The sequence below is a fragment of the Macrobrachium nipponense genome, chromosome 38 (assembly GCF_015104395.2).
Source record: "Macrobrachium nipponense isolate FS-2020 chromosome 38, ASM1510439v2, whole genome shotgun sequence".
Lineage (NCBI taxonomy): Eukaryota > Metazoa > Arthropoda > Malacostraca > Decapoda > Palaemonidae > Macrobrachium > Macrobrachium nipponense.
Window position 1 is genome coordinate 21,818,648 of NC_061098.1, and position 20,000 is coordinate 21,838,647.

The 20,000-nt window shown below is 38.6% G+C and overlaps 1 protein-coding gene across 1 annotated transcript in view; it reads right to left on the minus strand.

Moving 5' to 3' along the window:
- LOC135209770 (girdin-like) overlaps positions 1 to 20,000 on the minus strand; it is a 127,544-nt gene that overhangs the window by 55,852 nt on the left and 51,692 nt on the right. The window contains 2 exon segments of the mRNA XM_064242554.1: positions 8,350 to 8,471; positions 17,161 to 17,301. Of these exon segments, the coding sequence (XP_064098624.1) occupies positions 8,350 to 8,471; positions 17,161 to 17,301 (263 nt within the window).

The window sequence follows — 20,000 nt, forward strand, 5'->3', positions numbered from 1 at the left end:
TCCTCAATGGAATGGCCGAGAAGGAACCCGCGACCACCGAGGTGCGACGGTAATACCATACCAACCACGCCGCTGAGGCTGAACTGAATATAGAATTAACAGGAAAGGCCCAGCGCTGGGACCTATGAGGTCATTCAGCGCTGAAAGAGAAATTGACAGTAAGAAGGTTTGAAAGGCGTGACAGGAGGAAAACCTTACAGTTGCACTATGAATCAACTGTTAGGAGAGGGTGGAGAGTAAGATGGAAGCAAGAGAATATGAGCGGAGGTACGGTTAACAGGAATGAGAGGAGTTGCAACACTGGGTCGAAGGGACGTTGCAAAGAACCTTAAGTAATACCCAGAAAGGGTAAACTAAACAAAGGAATATATATATAATATATAAATATATATATATATAATATATATATATATATATATATATAATATATATATATATATATATATGAGAGAGAGAGAGAGACGAGAGACAGGAATGAGAGGAGTTGCAACACTGGGTCGAAGGGACGTTGCAAAAAACCTTTAAGTAATATCCAGAAAGGGTGAACTAAACAAAGGAAAAGGAGAGAGAGAGAGAGAGAGAGAGGAGAGAGGAGAGAGAGAGAGAGAGAGAGAGCTGAGCCATGGAGTCAAATAGAGCCACAATGACAGCGGTAGCAATACTCGGTTCAACTCTTTCAGTGTTGCCCTCTCACCCGAGTCAAGGTTGAAATAATTCTCTATAAATTAGTTATTTAATGTGAGCAGTCAATAACGCTATCAACTTATACGGCAAACCCGGAAAGGAGGAATAAAAACAGCATGTGGGGTAGATTGCTTCCTTTCAGTTTTTTTTTTTTAGGGGGGTCTTTTTTCCCAAAACTGGACCTTTCCTTCTATAAATGTCATTGCATATATAGGTATATATCATATTCCTATTATCACTCTTGCATTTCCTACTACTAAAGAATGATGTTAATGTTTAATAAAATTTATTTTAAAAAAAACTTGCCCAAAAACATAAGATTGTTATTTATTACTTTGTAAGTACAGTTCATTGAAAAGGACAGTCACAGAAAATATGGACTTCCAGAAAACAATTTTTTTTCTGGAGTGAGGGTCGTTCGACCACCCCCACCCCTCGGTACAGGCCTGCCTTTAGGGTAAAATAAACCGTATTCGCATGATTGAATCACAGACAGGGAAGGCATAAAACTTTCAACTGAAATGCGCAGAGAGAGGCAGAGAGAGAGAGAGAGAGTCTTACTCCCGTTACAGGTTACACCTTTCAAACCTTTCCAGTCAGTTTCCATTTCAACACTGAATAACCTCACAGGCCTCCAGCGCTAGGCCTATAGCCTAAATCTCATGTTCTATTCAAGACAAAAATATGAAAACACGCTTCCTTTGTCACAGGCAAACTTCAGGGGAGAAGTAGTAGAGCGTCACAATGAACCACAAACATCAACCATTAAAATTTTATGATCATGAGACGGAATCCGCCAACCAGATCTCGCAACATGTCGTAGCCCTATGAGCTAAAAAGCTCCGCAAATTAGTTCCACCTGGGATGATAAACAGTTTTTAAGACTTCTAAAATATATTAATGTGACGTTCCCATACGGAGCCTAATGCAGGGACTTGTGGCCACTACTATGAATGTGAAAGTGCAAATTTCCTACAAAATGATAAGTGCTGATTCCATTTTAACACTCTCTCACCACCAGAGAGAGGAGGTAGGAAAACTGTTTGGCATAATTACTAAACAACACAAACGACTAAACACAAAAGCAAACTGATTTAGGTATAATTACGATTCAAAATTAACCCCGCTACATTTCACAACTATGACAACAAAATATAGCACTATCGATTCACCATTGCTGCGGTAAATAATTTGGGCAAATAACAGAAAGGGCTAAAACAAAAACTGAAAAAAGTGAATGCTAAGCTGAATGGAATATATATGTTACAGTAAGACTGGGAAACCAGGGATCTCAAGAAATCCCCTAAGTTTTTCGGGGAATTCGTGAAATCACCAATTCACTTAAACATTAGACCCCCGAGGGCTAGTACTAAACACGGCTAACCAGTGTTTCATCTGCACTGTTTCGCCGTGTCTAGTACTACTCCCTTGGGGAATCAAATATCCCTAAGTGAATATGATCTCGAGGGGATAGTACTAAACAAGGAGAAACACATCTGATCTCCGAGGGGCTATTTTTTATAGTACTATCCCTTCGGAAGCAAATGTCCGTAACGGAACTGGTGATTTCACGAATTCCCTGGAAAATTCAAGGATTTCGTGAAATTCCTGTTTTCACAGTCTTACTGTAACATACTATACATAAAGTTACTAATGACTTCTAGCGAGCCGTTGAAATCCCCATTACTATTAGAAGAAGCAGTAGTCCCACTTCGATATCACGTTACATGGAACTGGTTCCCCAAGCTGTGCCCGAGTAGGTAATTGACACCAGATAGTACCAGTAAGTTTCCAGTAACAAAGACTCACTATGTGGCTTTGATCCTAAAGCGTTGTCTTCACTTTCTGGGTGCGCTTAGGGAGATCTTCAAACAGTAATAATTAAGGCCTGTGATTTCATACGTCAACTTGGATTACCAACGATATTAAACAAAACCAAAATTAAAGTAAATAAGCATTTATATATATGATTAAAAAATCACAGTAGATGCCCGTGACTTCATTAAATAAGCGTATACCACAGGAAAATGATGGGCAGAAATCCAAGCGCTTTCGTCTTTATTAAGACATTGTCTTAATAAAGACGAAAACGCTTGGATTTCTGCCTATCATTTTCCTGTGGTATACGCTTATATATGTATATATATATATATATATATATATATATATATATATATATATATATATATATATATATATATATATATATATATATATAATAATTACACCCCACCAAGGAAAAGAATAACAAAAAGAAAAAGGAAAAACTTGAATGCAAAACCAGACACCAGCAAACTGTCTCCAACAGACGACGCAACAGCGGCGCAGTGAGAGTGAAAGAGCTAGTTAAGACTACCCATGAACAGACCATTTGCCTAAGAATGGACCCTTGAAGTAATGAAGCACCTTGCAAAGCACACGGTAATGGGAGTATGCTTTCCATTAAATGAGGTATTAAGGTGTCACTGGGCAAACCCTTCATCGACTTCGCCTTTCACATCAAATGCTCGGTAAAATAACTGCCAGCGAATGGGGAGAGAATGAGGGAAGCAGCATCAGGAGAAATGAGGCATAATGAGAGGGGAACGGAATGAGGGAATAAGGAAAGGAAAGTAAATGAGGGAATAGTTAAAAGGAAAAATAAACAGCAGGCAATAATAGTGAAATGGCCCATCCGTTTGATCTGTGTTGTGCCAGTTTCCGTCTTTTCATACACCTATATCTAGCAAACAAAGTTTACATACAACACAAATTACTCAACCAAACACACAGAATTATAGTGGTAAGTCTCGGTCTTCCACTCAGATGTCATGATCAGTTATTGCCGCGGTGTGGGGTCTGCAGTGGGAGGTTGAAACCAACATATTCCTTGGAAGCTTGAATTTCAAGCCGTTTTTCAAACAAAACATGTTTTCTGCTTTACTTGATATTGCATAGGCCACCCTTTGCATTACAGAACTATCTCTAGGCCATTGAAAAAATGGAATACAGGCAAGAACACACTGATACACTGTAAGCAAACTGCAGTAGACACTTAAATCATGTTTATATATATATATATTATATATATATATATATATATATACTATATATATATATATATATGTAATGGAAGATATTACCCCAATTAGGCATTCCCATTAAACGTAAAACTAAACGAAAATTTCCATGAAGAAAGTAGCTGCAAGTTAAGCTGATTTGGGCCTTGTCAAGAAATTTTGCAGAAAATAGTGGGATGCTATAAGGTAATATTATTCCAAATTGCTGTTCACTCTTCTTACAGATTTTACAATGTTAAAATCTTTTCTGATATGGAAGAGGTTCAGCCTGGAGTGATGGCAGAATCTTGACAGACTTACAATATGCTGGTGGAGCTATTTCAATCAGCTAATTACCGCAACATCTACGAAGCCTGCTTAACATAGGGTACCGTGCATCTACAGAAATAAAACTTAAATATATAAATGAATGAAAAAAGTAATGAGGGCAACGTATGCACAAATGGATAGAATGACGTTAGATAGAACAATATAGAAGGTTAAATCTTAAAATATCGAGGCACAATGATACCCATGGCAGGTACTCTAAGATGGAATTTAGTTTAAGATTATTAGACGCATACCAAACAACGGACAACTAAGTATCATGGCTCCCAAAACTCAATATCTTCTCCCTTGTCATGACCATTCACAATCCATATACTATCGCGACGTACCGCACCAACATTGCTACTACTACTACTGCTGTTATCATTATCATCAACACCCTTGCAATGACCTTCACCATGCATGACTTCAACTCTTCTTCCCTTAAAATTACTCGTCGCCACGCATGCGCGCGCACCAACAGTGACTCTCTCTCTCTCTCTCTCTCTCTCTCGCTCCTCTTCTCCTTCTCTCTCTCTTGCTCTCTCTGTGACTGGGATGCGAGCAAAAACTAAAAACTGGATACATTATTATTATTATAATACAGAGCTTACGCACACGAGCTGAAACAAATCAGTTGACCTGAAGTGCTTATTTTCTATAAATGGCGCTCTCTCTCTCTCTCTCTCTCTCTCTCTCTCTCTCTCTCTCTTCCAAGTGCTAGAACATAACTTTGCCTTGGTTTATTTCCAACATTGGAAACGAATTCAAGACTATAAGTATGTCCTACTGTTAGAGGGCGGGCTTTCAGAACGGTGCCTTAAATGCCTTCTATATCCTATGCAGAACAATTATTGAAGATAGGAATATCTCTCTCTCTCTCTCTCTCTCTCTCTCTCTCTCTCTCTCTCTCCTCTCATTGAAATTCTTTTAGTAGAGGACAAAGTGATTATGCCAGGGAAACACACTTCGTCTCCAATCGACTCAACGACATAACTGTTGCTGCCGTCTGCGACATAGAAAAAACTATTTAACTTCAATTCCTTAAAGAATAGAGATGCTACTTTGCGCAAGAGATTCGTTCACTAACTGTTAGTGTTATACATACATCATGGTTTTCGTTCAACAGATGTCTTGTGCTACTGTGACATTTTATCTAGAAGTTTCGTCTGTCAGTCTTTCTTGATATGGTTCAACTTTGTACTGCCTAACTAGGTCTAGGGACTTCGGCTACTGTATATAGTATATATATATATATATATATATATTATAAAAGTAGATTCACATCAACCGTGCATTTGATGTCTAGACCAGTCCCTTTCGACGCTCCTGATTGGCTGTTGATAAGGCCAATCACAGGGCTTGGAAACTCTGAGTCTCTTCTTCTCGAGAGTTCACATGGGTAGGATCTAGTTTCTACCACTCCTGAGGGATACGTCTTTCAAAAGTATCCCTCAGGAGATGTGGAACATACATCCTGCCTATATAAACACTCTCTAGAGACAGAGTTTCCAGCCCTGTGATTGGCTTATCAACAGCCCATCAGAAGCCTCGTAAGGGACTGGCCTAGACATCAAATGCACGGTTGATGTGATTCTACTATAGTTCGTTTCTTCAACAAAGCGTTTGCATTTCTTTCATAGCGACCTCTCGTAGCGTTCCCTTCAGTATTTGTCTTGCATCACAGAAGCCACTCCTTGTTGCAATATTACGCTGTAAGCATTGCCAATTAATATATTGAATGAAAATACTTCACAGATAAAAATACGAACTAGACACAAGACTGATATAACACAGTGCTTGAATTCAGAGGTCGAATGGCAAAGTTGCTATGGGGTCCTGGAATAAGCTATCTTCTGAAGGCTCAACGCCCCTCGATGAGAGAGAGAGAGAGAGAGAGAGAGAGAGAGAGAGAGAGAGAGAGAGAGAGAGAGAGAGAGAGAGAGAGAGAGCAACTTCATTAGAACTGTATTTTCATACTTTTTTCGTTCAGGCTCTCCCGCGTTATGCTCTGGAGTTAGCAGCACCTGTTCCTTCCTATGCTCGGCAGAATTCTTCTTCTTCTCTTCTTCTTCTTCTTCTTCTTCTTCTTCTTCTTCTTCTTTCTCCTTCTTCTTCTCCTCCTCCTCCCTCCTCCTCCTCCTCCTCCTCCCCCTCAGCTCGTAATTCCACTCTCGATTCTCTCCGGAACAATTTCCTCTCTCTCCGAAGCCATACCATTAGTTTTCTACGATGTTCCCCCATCTCAGCACAAGGCGGGTCAGGAAAATACTGTAGCAGGGAAATCGGAATGAAGAACTATGCACATCTAATAGAATTACACGCAGGTGCTGCTGCAGTTCCTTCCAGGTTGAAGAGAATTTTACGCCTCTGCATCAAGGAACATTCACAAAGTCTATCCTTCACTAGCTCAGTCCATCAGACAATGATGTTGAAATTCATAAAAGAAAATTTAAGAGTGAATAACAATAATAATAAAAAAAAGGGGAAAAAAAGCAAAGATGAAGAGACCCTAAAGTTATAGTTTCATTAATCATTTTCAGTCACTAGATAGAAATTGGGTTCTACAAGACAAAGCGCGTGCAAATAGACACCCAAGGTACATTTTTTTAAATAAAAATATATATTGCTATCTCACTTCTGACAGTGAAATGTTACGCATTTGAAACAAGAGGAGCTACGGATGATGAAAAACAGAATGCATAGCCTACCATGGACCTATGAGGTCATTCAGCTTTGAAACGGAAATTGACAGTAAGAGGCTTGCACTATTAGGAGAGGGTGGAAAGTAAGAACGAAGAAAGGGAATATGAAAGGAGGTACAGTAAAATTAACTAAAGGGGTTGCAGCTAGGGGCCGAAGGCACGCTGCAAAGGCAAAGGACCTTGAGTAAAGCAGCGCACCGGATGAGATGCACTGACGGCACTAACCCCATACGGAGGTTTATACCTCTCTGAACATCCCAGTGGTAGAATACTCATCACTAAGACGGAGGGTCTCACCGTCGAGAGTTCGAATCTCCCGGATGAAGAATCACTTGTCACTTATAATTCTCCTTTAGAGTTATTTCCGTAGTAGAGCGAATTGGATACTTGATACCATTTGTAGATTAATATAAAAACTGTCCCTCGGTAATATAAATATACATATATATATTATATATATATTTATATATATATATATATATATATATATATATATATACTCATGAATCTCTAACTGTAATCACTGTACTATGAAGACGAAATGGCCCATAAAGGCACTACTACATACACCGTGCAACCATTTATTTCGGATACAAAAACTTTTGTATCAGGAGTTTTTGTACCCAAAATTTAAGGTTGCAGTATGTGTTTAGAGTTTTCTATGAGATATATCAATGTTCATATATATATATATATATATATATATATATATATATATTATATATATATAATATAAATATATATATATATATATATATATTATATATATATATATATATCTATATATATATATATATATATAAACTAAATGTTAAGCCAAAATGCCTTTTACTATAAAATTCCCTTATGAATCCATAATACCAACGTCTGTAGGTTATTCCCACGGTAAAGTGAATCGACCTTACGTGATAGTCGTGACTTAATAATATATATATATATATATATATATATATATATATATATATATATATATATATATATATATATATGATTCACAATGGAGAAGAGCCGTTAAATGACCTCTTTCAGACGAGAGGGGCAGGACGTCTACAATCTTCTCACAATCTCATTTATTCGAAATTCTGTAAATTTCTATGCTTTCCAAAATATAAAATAAGAACACCCGATCGAAAATAAGCCTTGTCAGCTGCAGTGGCGATGGGAAGCTCTCGATTAACAGATTTCCTACAAAAGGTGTCCTGTTGCTGAAGAAACGTAGAGTTCAAACCGAGAAAAGATTTCAGCGAACGCTGTTCGTTTCTTCGTTACGTGGAAGGATAAGTTATCAGAAATGTCTTTTAAATATAATAAATACTTCAAAGATGGCCCGGTATTCTTATGTAAATAGAACTGGATAGAGTTCACAACAAGAAAAGTATTTAGTGATCACTGTTGGTTTCTTAGTTACGTGGAAGGATACGTTATCAGTCATGTCTTTCAAAAATAATAAATACTTCAAGGACGACCCGGTATCTTATGTAAATAAAAGTGGGTCGAGTACATCTTAAGTAATTGCATTAAAATCATCATAACGAAGATGACGAAAGAAACGCAATAAATACACTGGAACAGGAACAGTTCTCTACGGCACTTACTAATCTTGACGAAGGCGTCGCAGCTGGGCCTTACAATCAGCTAATTGCACTCCCAGGTGATGAACGCTCTCCTGGGAAGCTTCCTCTTCGTCGCCTTCTCCACACAGGGCTCGCAGCAGGTCCTGCGACAAGAGAGAGAGAAAAAAGTTTTGTTTATTTGAGGAGCTGGTGATATTTTTTTCTGTTTCGTCTATTTGAGAAGCAGGTGATACTTTTTGTGTTTTGTCTATTTGAGAAGCTGGCGTTACTTCTTTCTGTTTTGTCTATTTGAGAAGCTGGCGATACTTTTTTGTGTTTTGTCTGTTGAGAAGAAGGCAATACTTTCTTCTTTTTGTTTTGTCATTTGAGAAGCAGGTGATACTTTTTGTGTTTTGTCTATTTGAGAAGCTGGTGATACTTTTTGTGTTTTGTCTATTTGAGAAGCTGGTGATACTTTTTGTGTTTTGTCTATTTGAGAAGCTGGTAATACTTTTTTTTGAAAGTTTCGATCAATGAAAAATATCAGCTATGAGACGAAAAACTTTCCCTACAATACCACATTAATACGTAAAAAACTGTAGTATGATTAGTTTGTAGCATTAGAAAAAGGTTATAAAGGATGCAGCTAAACTAATCATAATCATTATGTAAAAATGTTACTGATATAATTTAAATCCAAACTAAAAGTTCTGATATTCTGTGGAACTTGACAGAACAACCAGAGCAAATTTGTCGAATGGTTTGCGAAATTGAATAGTAAACAAGCAAGAAATAAAATGTACATTAAAAACCATCGTTTGCATTAACCATAACAACTGAGTACAAGAGAGCAACCTGAAATGAATTTATAAGTTATTAAAATAAAATGACTCACAACAAAACACAAAACTCAACATATACCAAACCACTCATACTATTGTTAATTAATACGACTGAAAGCACTGCGACACAAAACAGCAAAAGGGTAAGTAATCAGGTCACAGAAAATTATTTTCTCCAGTAAGGTGCTTTAGCTGAAAAATATCATGTTCTTCATGGCAACCAAGACAATAATACTTATACTGCTTTTACACCAAACTCACAGTCTTGATTTAATATCTACTGAGGTGCCACATAACTAACCATCTAACTATAATAATAAAATCAGAGTGGCTCTTGTTTGTCACCCCCCCCCCCCCGGTTTGGGGAGGGGTAGGTAGGGGATCGGGAGGGTAGGGGAGACATGATACATCAACCCTCATCCTGCAAACCTGTTTGTCCGCCCTGTGTTGGAGGTGAGGTAGGGGATCAGGAGGGTAAGGGAGACACACACTATCCTTCCTCCTGTAAGCCTGTTTGTCCGCCCTGGGTGGAGGTAGGCAGTAGATTGGGAGGGTAGGACAGACATGACGCATCCACCTTCCTCCTGCAAGCCTGTTTGTCCGGTAGATAGGAGATCGAGAGGTTAGGGGAGACATAACACATCCACCATCCTCCTCCAAACCTGTTTGTCCTAACCGGGTGGGGGCTGGGTGGGTAGGAATCAGGAGGGTTAGGGGGAGACATGACACATCTACCCTCCTGCCTCGCGCCATCAAGGTCGTTTTCTTAATATCCTTTTCAATTTTCTCCCTACACTGAATCTTACTACGCGACATCTAGAAGGAAGTTCCGTCACCCCCCACCCATTATAAAAATGTTAGGGGACCAAAAGGGAAATCAGGTTGTACAACATAGGTACATAAACACAGGAAGTCCTGGGAAAAAACATCTAGCTTTAACACAGGAGATCTTGGTCACTCAGGAAATGCACATTTAGTACAGCAATTTGCATGGAATAATCTCTCAGCTTCAAGGACGCCAGTGGTTTACCGAAACGCGAAAAGGAGACGCATTATGGCAAATGAAAGTATAGTCCAGACAGACTCATAATGGGAATGAAAGAATATTCCAGATAGACTCATAATGGGAATGAAAGAATATTCCAGATAGACTCATAATGGCAAATGAAAGAACAGTCCAGATAAGACTCATAATGGCAAATGAAAGAATAGTACAGATAGACTCATAATGGTAAATGAAAGAATAGTCCAGATAAGACTCATAATGGGGAATGAAAGAATATTCCAGATAGACTCCATAATGGCAAATGAAAGAAAAGTCCAGATAGACTCATAATGGCAAATGAAAGAATAGTACAGAAGACTCATAATGGCAAATGAAAGAATATTACAGAAGACTCATAATGGCAAATGAAAGAATAGTCCAGATAGACTCATAATGGGAATGAAAGAATAGTCCAGATAGACTCATAATGGCAAATGCAAGAATAGTCCAGATAGACTCATAATGGGAATGAAAAGAATAGTCCAGATAGACTCATAATGGGAATGAAAGAATAGTCCAGATAGACTCATAATGGGAATGAAAGAATAGTCCAGATAGACTCATAATGGCAAATGAAAGAATAGTCCAGATAGACTCATAATGGGAATGAAAGAATAGTTCAGATAGACTCATAATGGAATGAAAGAATAGTCCAGATAAGACTCATAATGGCACATGAAAGAATAGTACAGATAGACTCATAATAAGAATGAAAGAATAGTCCAGATACTCATAATGGCAAATGAAAGAAAAGTCCAGATAGACTCATAATGGCAAATGAAAGAATAGTTCAGAAGACTCATAATGGCAAATGAAAGAATAGTCCAGACAGACTCATAATGGCAAATGAAAGAATAGTACAGCTAAAAGTATAAAACTGAACGTTGTTGAAAAGCCTAACAAATTTACGTACGAAATGAAAAGGACTCGTACTAAACGAGAGAGAGAAGAGGAGAGAGAGGACGGGGGGGGGGGGGGTTCCCCCAGTAGCTACACCATGCGCTCACGAGGGCAATATAGTACATCTCGGCGAAAATACGACGACGGAAGACGACAACGCCCTTCCAAATTATATATAATTAGGAATAATTTCATCTCGGTGACATGAACATTACATAATTGTATATCACAATGAACCCGGGAATAGAGATTTTCGTTCGCTTTTGGACGAAGGCAGTCTCAGTGTCAGAGTTTTCCTTTTAGTGAAGATGGAAATATAAACGGAATTTCTCCTCTCCTCTCTCTCTCTCTCTCTCTCTCTCTCTCTCTCTCTCTCTCTCTCTCTCTCTCTCTCTCTCTCAGTTTTGTACTTTTATCTCGACTATTCTTTCATTTGCCATTACGTGTCTATCTGTACTATTCTTTCATTTGCCATTATGTGTATCTGTACTATTCTTTCATTTGCCATTACAAGTCTTATCTGGACTACTCTTTCATTTGCCATTGTAAGTCTTATCTGGACTATTTCTTTCATTTGCCATATGTGTCTATCTGTACTATTCTTTCATCTGCCATTATAAGTCTTATCTGGACTATTCTTTCATTTGCAATTGTAAGTCTTATCTGGACTATTCTTTCATTGCCATTATGTGTCTATCTGTACTGTTCTTTCATTTGGCATTATGTCTTATCTGGACTATTCTTTCATTTTACATTATGAGTCTCCTTTCAGTAACAATCTGATGACAATATTATAAAACCACTGATTTCTTTTATTCGAAAAAAAAAATACCATTGTTATGATTGCATCCCCTGACAAAACGAGCTGAGAAAATGTATTGGGTGAAGAATGACGAATCTTTTATTTTTCGACGAGTACGGAATGCACGTCCTATACGACCTTTCTTGAAGTTGATAACGAACAGTGTATTTCCTGGCCAATACTGACTAAAGACTGGAAACAGCCAGTAACCAAACACATCCCTGTTACTATGACCTTGCAAGGGGAGGAGGAGGAGGAGGAGGAGGAGGAGGAGGAGGAGGAGGAGGAGGAGGGAGGAGGAGGAGGAGGATTAAGTTGCATGTCAGCGCTCCATCCTGGACCTCGAAAGCTTCCCACCAGTTTTCCCACGATAACTAAACACCCCCGAAAAAACCCACGATCAGGTCCCTCCAATCAACCTCCCTCCTAAAAAAAACACACTCAGATACTCATTCTTCAATCGCCGTTCACGTCAGTCCTGGAATAATGTGATTGAAGACAGTCACTTGCATTACAGGAATGCTCAAGGGTGAGCATATAATGCACAGGCGTTTCAAGACTTATCTTAGGGTCATTGCCTTACATATTTAACCGGTAGCACTTTAAAGCATAAACCGTAATAAAACGAAAAATCAATGAGAATGTATAAAATCACATATGCTTAAATTCCAAACTATAATATTAGGGAGGTAGAAAGGGAGAGAGGAATCAGGATGTTGGCTGTAAAATATGGAATTTGAACATTCTAAAAGTATGGTGAATAAGCACACAATGGCCGGAAATGAGTATTGGCCAAAGATTAATGATTTCCCTAAATTATTGGTTCGTAATATAAAAAAAAATCAATGATCCCCCTTCTCATAAAAAAAAAAATATTTGACAAGAGGGGATGCCCCTCCCTCATAAAAACGCAACATGAATTCTAGATATCTGAATACAGACATTCGCATTACACCTCCAAGGCAGTTTTGAAGATATAGCTGGAAAGACCGAAAAATATAAGGCTAAAGGGAAATAAACACTGGCGCCGGATGGAAGATACTATAACTCTAAGAATCAGGGACGGTCTTCGCTATAAAGTGTTTGAAGAGAGGGACGGAAAGGGTGTCTAGTTTTCATAAATAACACTCGAGAAAGAAGCACAAACAACACAACGCAATTTATGAATTAAGTTACGAAAGGCTGGACATGCGTCACCGAGGCTGATCAAACAAGCAGCGATGTGAAGAGGAAAAATTGAAAAATTCAGAGTATTACGAATATTACAAACCTTATGAACTGAGTCGAGTTGAATATAGAATTTAGGCCAAAGGCCAAGCACTGGGACCTACGAGGTCATTCAGCGCTGAAATGGAAATTGACATTTAAAGGTTTGAAAGGCGTAACAGGAGGAAAACCTCGCAGGTGGAAAGTAAGATGAAGAAAGAGAATATGAAAAGAGGCACAGTAAAAGGAACGAAAGGGGTTTGATCTTGGAGCCGAAGGGACGCTGCAAAGAACCTTAAGTAATTGCCTACAGTGCACCGCATGATGTCTACTGACGGCACTACCCCTTACGGGGTTAAAACCTTATGAAAAACGCGGTTGATTTTTTCCAACCTCCAACTATTATAGACGATAAAGGAGCCTTTCCTCATGAAATAGCTTTAAAAATTATTAAACCAATAATCAAAACTGTCAGTCACCTGGCTGAGTTTCATACTGCTACAGCACATCGAATTCTTCATACAGTATTATACGCTGTACAGAAAACTCGATTTACGAGTACACACAGACATACATGTAGGTGATATTCAGATCACTCACGTACTTATGTTCAACAGTGCGTATGTACATACACATGGACGCACAATACTTTCCATCCAGCTGAATCTGGAGTTGAATGTGCAATTCGCATGCCATACAATTAAAAAAAAAAAAAAAAAGACTTACGGTAACGAATGGACTTTAAATTACCCTCTTTCGTGACACCAACTCTCGTGCATGAAGCATAAAATGCCCAGCACGGCGATCTTTCACGCCGGAAACGTGCATTTAATTATTGCACGATTTAATGATGCACGACCTCGGGGGAAAGTGACAGGGAATTCGGGCTCACTTCACTTGAAACATTAATGTTCCCAATGTTACGCAAAACAGAGTTATTGCTATCCACTTTTCACTTGATAAATTTTTTAAGCTAATATTCTTCTCTCGCTGAGCTGCTCAGCTGAATCTCTGGTATCTCATAAACATTAAGCTATGTACGGTATTATTATCATCATTATTATTATATTATGGATCTTTGCTGGATAGTGACCCCAACAAAGTTAGGAGGTCGTTATCTAGGATTACTATATCTTGAGGGTTATAATCCTTATGATATTTACAGTCTTTTGTTTATATTTTTACAGTAATCTACAACGGGCCTGTACTGAACACGCCGTAAAATTGGATACATACCGGGTTACTAAAACCCTGGGGATTTACAAACTAGGTGAGATCCATTATTATTACTATTATATTAGGGAGGAGGCCTTCATTGAGGGCAGCAGCAAGGAATATTATAGCTGTTTCAACGGCATTTAATTTATATAATTGAGAAGATTCTACATAAATTAAATGCCGTTGATATACACCGTAAAACAACGATTCATCTACACTGTTTCGCCGTGTTTGGTACTAGCCCCCGAGGGAGTCAAATGTGTTTCGCCGTGTTTAGTACTAGACCTTGGTAATCAAATACTCCTAAGCGGATTGGTCATTCCACATATTCCTATACGGATTTCGTAAAATCCCTAATTTCACATATTGACTGTAGTATGTAACATATGTGCCCCTGAAAGGTCACTTGGCCTTGTGGCAGAAAGTGGACCACTGAATTCAAGAGGCCAGCTTCCTCCCTTCACGAGTTGACACCTATGATTTTCCTTTGCCTCCCCTTGAACGGTGGCGACGTTCTCTTCCTAGCTAGCGAGGACTGAATCTCTCTCTCTCTCTCTCTCTCTCTCTCTCTCTCTCTCTCTCTCTCTCTCCTTGATGATAGTCAAATCTCTCAACAGCAGGACGTGACCGTTCTCACCAGTCACTTGTATCAACACCACGACACGGAAAAAAGAAGGGCAAATATGAAAACTATCGTTAGCGCCAACGACCTTCCAGAATGAGCAGTTGCACATCTTCGGTTCGATAACTGGTCAACTCTCAAGGAACAGAGTTCAACGTACGTCTACTAAGAAGAAAAACGTTTTCATTATGAAAGGAAGGACATAATGAATACGACGAGGAAGTGGTAGGGAGGGGCTCACACAGGATCTAACTGCATGGAGAGATTGGTATGGCATACCATGCAAAATATATAAAAAAGAAAAACACGGCAATATCATTAACAACTAGGATACTGTGCAAGATACTGTTCTACAATATCTACAGTAAAATCAGTTTCCATACGGCCACTCCTCTTTCAAAGAAAGAGATTTACCGGTTTGTCCGTAATAGACTTTATCACACATTTTGCAAGGAATTTCATATATGCAGCCGGGAAGATCTTTAAGAGAATTTTTTATTACTAAACTCTTCACGTTAATATTACGGACGAACCGGTAATTCTCTTTCACAACGACTCAAACAGCTCCAATATTCTGTGAGAACTGGACAAATATCGAATGCATTATTCGTACATATGAGAGATTTAGATCAGACTATTAACTGGAGTCAAGCAAGAGCCTTAATCCCATGTAATGATACGGTTAAAAAGGAATACTGAATCTTGTTTCCTCGAGTCAAATAATGGAAATATTCTAAATTTAAGTCTTGGTTTATTTAAACTCAATGCCTTCTTAATGAAAAAAAAGTTGTTGATAAATATAAGTAACAAAATTAATATATTCAGTTTTAACATGTTTTGGACTATATGGATACGTTGTAGTTTCTGTCAAGGTTAAGTTTATATTGAAGTTTGTGACCGTGTGATATCCGATAATTCTGGATTATCTCTTTGATTTTACTGACAATTAAACCACCTGGTATTTTCTGATCTTTTTTGTTTACCTGATAAATTTCTTTCCAACTGTATCATTTTCCTGTAGTATTCGCTTATTTAATCAAGTCACGTGCATCTAGTGTGATTTTTATGCATATATATATACATATAAATATATATAATATATAATATATATATATATATATATATATATATATATATATATATATATCATATATATGTATATATATAGAAGGTCCCTCTGAAACATTGAAAGGAAAGTTCCATAGGACGGTGGTCAGACCAGCAATGTTATATGGAACAGAAACAGGAAGTATGAGGAAAACAGAGGAGAAGAAGATGGATGGTGTAGCAGAAATGAGAATGTTGAGATGGATGTCGGGAGTAACAAGGGAAGATAGGATTAGAAATGAGTATATAAGAGGATCGACAAAGGTAGCTGAAATATCGAAGAAAATACAGGAAAGAAGGCTTCGATGGTATGGACACCTATTGAAGGGGAGGAGGAACATCATGTTGGAAGACATACGATGGAAATGGAAGTGCGGGGTAGAAGGAAGAAGGGAAGACCAAGAAAGATGGCGTGATTGGTGTAGGGGAAGATATGGAATTGAAGGTATGAATGAGAACGAGGCACAAGACAGAAATCGATGGAGAGACTCATTCGCAATGGCGACCCCATATAAAAATGGGTTTAAGCTAGGAAGAAGAAGAAGATATATATATATATATATATATATATATATATATATATATATATATCGAGCTACAAATTTACCTTTAATATCTAATTCGCTCTACTCTCGGAATTAATAAAAACTTATATCCTCTTGCGATGGCGGTGTGGTCTAAGGCTTCACTGTGCGTCTTGAATTTGTAGGTTCGATGGTTCGCGCCCGTGAGTCGACATTTCTTATTGACTAAAAAAATTCCCCTTCGGTAAACGTAAAGGAAATTATATTGATTCCGAGGTAGAGCGAATTAGATATTAAAGAACATTTGTATATGTGTATATATATATATATATATATATATATATATATATATATATATTATATACACACACACACACACACACACACACACACTATTCTGAGCGCCACTAAGAAATAAAAAGCTTACATTCACTTGTTTCCAACAAAAAACCACCCATCTTGAAACCTAATTTCGCCACGATCATTTAACATCCAAAAAAGAGAGCAGCCTACATAAGTTTAACATGCAAGACTTAAACGACGAAGACAGCCAGCTCTTACAGAAGCCCTTCAGCGCGACAACTCACCTGGTTGAAGACATCTCGCTCGAGGGCGAGCCTTCTGCAGTGCTTGACTAGAGTGCTGAAGGCCGTTCCGAGTTGCTCCTCGGGCACTGCCTCCACCCGGGACCATTCGCTGGGCCACACCGCCTCCAGGTTGTCTGTGACCTGCAGGAGAGAGAGAGAGAATAACCAATGTTACTTTCGTACAGTAATCATATGACAAAAGCAAAAGTAGTGCAATGATAAATTTAAAAATCAATAAGGTTTCTTCACAAAACAAGCGAAGATAGTGCTGGATTTATGGATGTGTGAAATGCGCAATTCTTCATGCTTTGTTTGTGGAGGATCTGACAAACGTTTGGGCCTCTACACCACAAATATATATATTATATATATATATATATATTATATATATATATATATATAAACTAAAATTTACAGGCACACACACACACACACACACCACACACACACACACACACATATATATATATATATATATATATATATTATATAGATATGTATATATTATATATATATGTGCGTGTGTGTATACATACATACATATACATACTTATACATATATACAGCACACACACACAATAGAAAGTTACTGGATGATGATCACAAGAGCTAAAAGCTTTTTTTGCTAAGCATCAAAAAGAAAAATTTTCTTAATCCACACCCTTAACTCCACGACCATTAGAGAGAGAGAGAGAGAGAGAGAGAGAGAGAGAGAGAGAGAGAGAGAGAGAGAGAGAGAGAGAGATGTAATTGTACAGAGACCCATTTTCTCCGTATAGTTCAAGAATCAGCTCAGAGCTTTCAGCAACAGCTCTTCCCCTACGTAAAACTTCAAGAGAAAGTCATTTCAAGTTTTGCCAAAACTTTCGGACGGCTCAAATGCTTCTAGGTTTAGCAAGAAGGACTGGGAGAGCGTCACTTTGAGGTAATGCGCCTTAGTTACGCACGCCACTCAACAAACAACAACCACCCCGGAGGACGGGGAAGGAGAGACACGTACAAAATGAACAGGTAAAGAACAGGAAACGGAGAAACTGCGACGAAAGCGAAAAGGAAGGAAGGAAATCGAAAGGGTAAAAATATAAATAATAACATGCTATAGTAGATTCACATCAACCGTGCATCTGATGTCTAGGCCTGTCCCTTACAACGCCCCTGATTGGCTGTTGATAAGCCAATCACAAGGCTGGAATCTCAGTCTCTCTCGAGAGTTCATATGGGCAGGATGTATGTTCCACCTCTCCTGAGGGATGGGTCTTTCAAAAGTATCCCTCAGGAGAGGTGGAACATACATCCTACCTCTGTGAACTCTCTCTCGAGACTGAGTTTCCAGCCCTGTGATTGGCTTATCAACAGCTAATCAGGGGCGTCGTAAGGGACTGGCCTAGACATCAGATGCACAGTTGATGTGAATCTACTATAGCAAACATACGTACACAGAAATTAGTAAAGTAACTAAGTCTACGGGCAGAACCAGCTCAGTTTCAGGGAATCCCTTCTCACCCCCCACCCCCTTCGGAGGGGGGAAAGGTAGGATGAAACCCCATTATAAACCATCTTAAGAGGTCCCCACTATAACCCTGCCAAGTTTCATGCCCATCGGACCAGCCGTTTGGCCGTGATTGAATTACAGACAGATGGATGGACAGACATAACGCCATTATAGAAAGATACTACGCCCTTAAAAGGGTGAACAATGAAAATGGCTCGCCAGCTCGGAGATGCAGGTGAATAAAAAGATCCCTAATTAAAGGCTAGAAATGGCACCCCCCCCCCTATTGGAGCTGTTAGGTTAAAAGTCGAGACAATTGTAACAAGGCGTGATCCGACCTCCAGCTTACTCTGGACGCAAGCAAGATTTTCCCCACACTTATTACATTCCTTGATGTCAAATAGAGCCTTGTTTCACCAATGAAAATTAAATACACTATATTTCTATTAGAAATAATTTTTCCGTAGTTTAACATATTATTATTATTATTATTATTATTATTATTGAATTATTATTATTATTATTATTATTATTACATTTTCATTCTAATAAATAAATCATAAATATCCTACCCTAAAATTCCTGTATCTTTAACTCGACGCAAATCTCCTTATACAGACATTTTTTTTTTCTTTTTTGGGGGGGGCTCTTCTACAGTCCTTTCCCACTACCCAACAACAACAACAACAAAAACGGCAAAGTAGTTTGCAGGCTTACCCCCGGAGTAAGCGAAATTACGAAAGCAAGGATGAAGGAACGGAGACCTTTCAAAACACAACAGATGATGGATAGAGAGGAAAGGGTCAGAGGGAGACAAACGGAGAACAGTGACAAAGGAATAAAAAGACAAAGGAAGGAGAGAGAGAGAGAGAGAGAGAGAGAGAGAGAGAGAGAGAGAGAGAGAGAGAGAGCTCGGGATTGCTTTAGCGACAGCGACGCCGACTTTAATTCACTTTTAAAAGCCTCTCTCGGCTAATTGGGGAGATTTGGACTTGGGAAACTTAGAATAGCACTAAGTTCATTACTGTGCACAGTTAATTGCCATCTATAGTTGGTTTTCGTTCATTGTTTTCATTATATTTCTCAGTGCGATTCTCCACTCTGCCAACGTGGAATCAGAAGAATTTATTTCTGGTGATTAAAGATTCACTTCTCGATAGAATGTGGTTCGGATCCCACAATAAGCTGTAGGTCCCGTTGCTAGGTAGCCAAATGGTTCCAAGCCACGTAAAAATATCTAATCCTTCCGGCCATCCCTAGGAGAGCTGTTAACCAGCTCAGTGGTCTGGTTAAACTAAGGTAAACTTAACTTAATTCAGTGGATTCACAAATCAGCCCCCAGAACTTT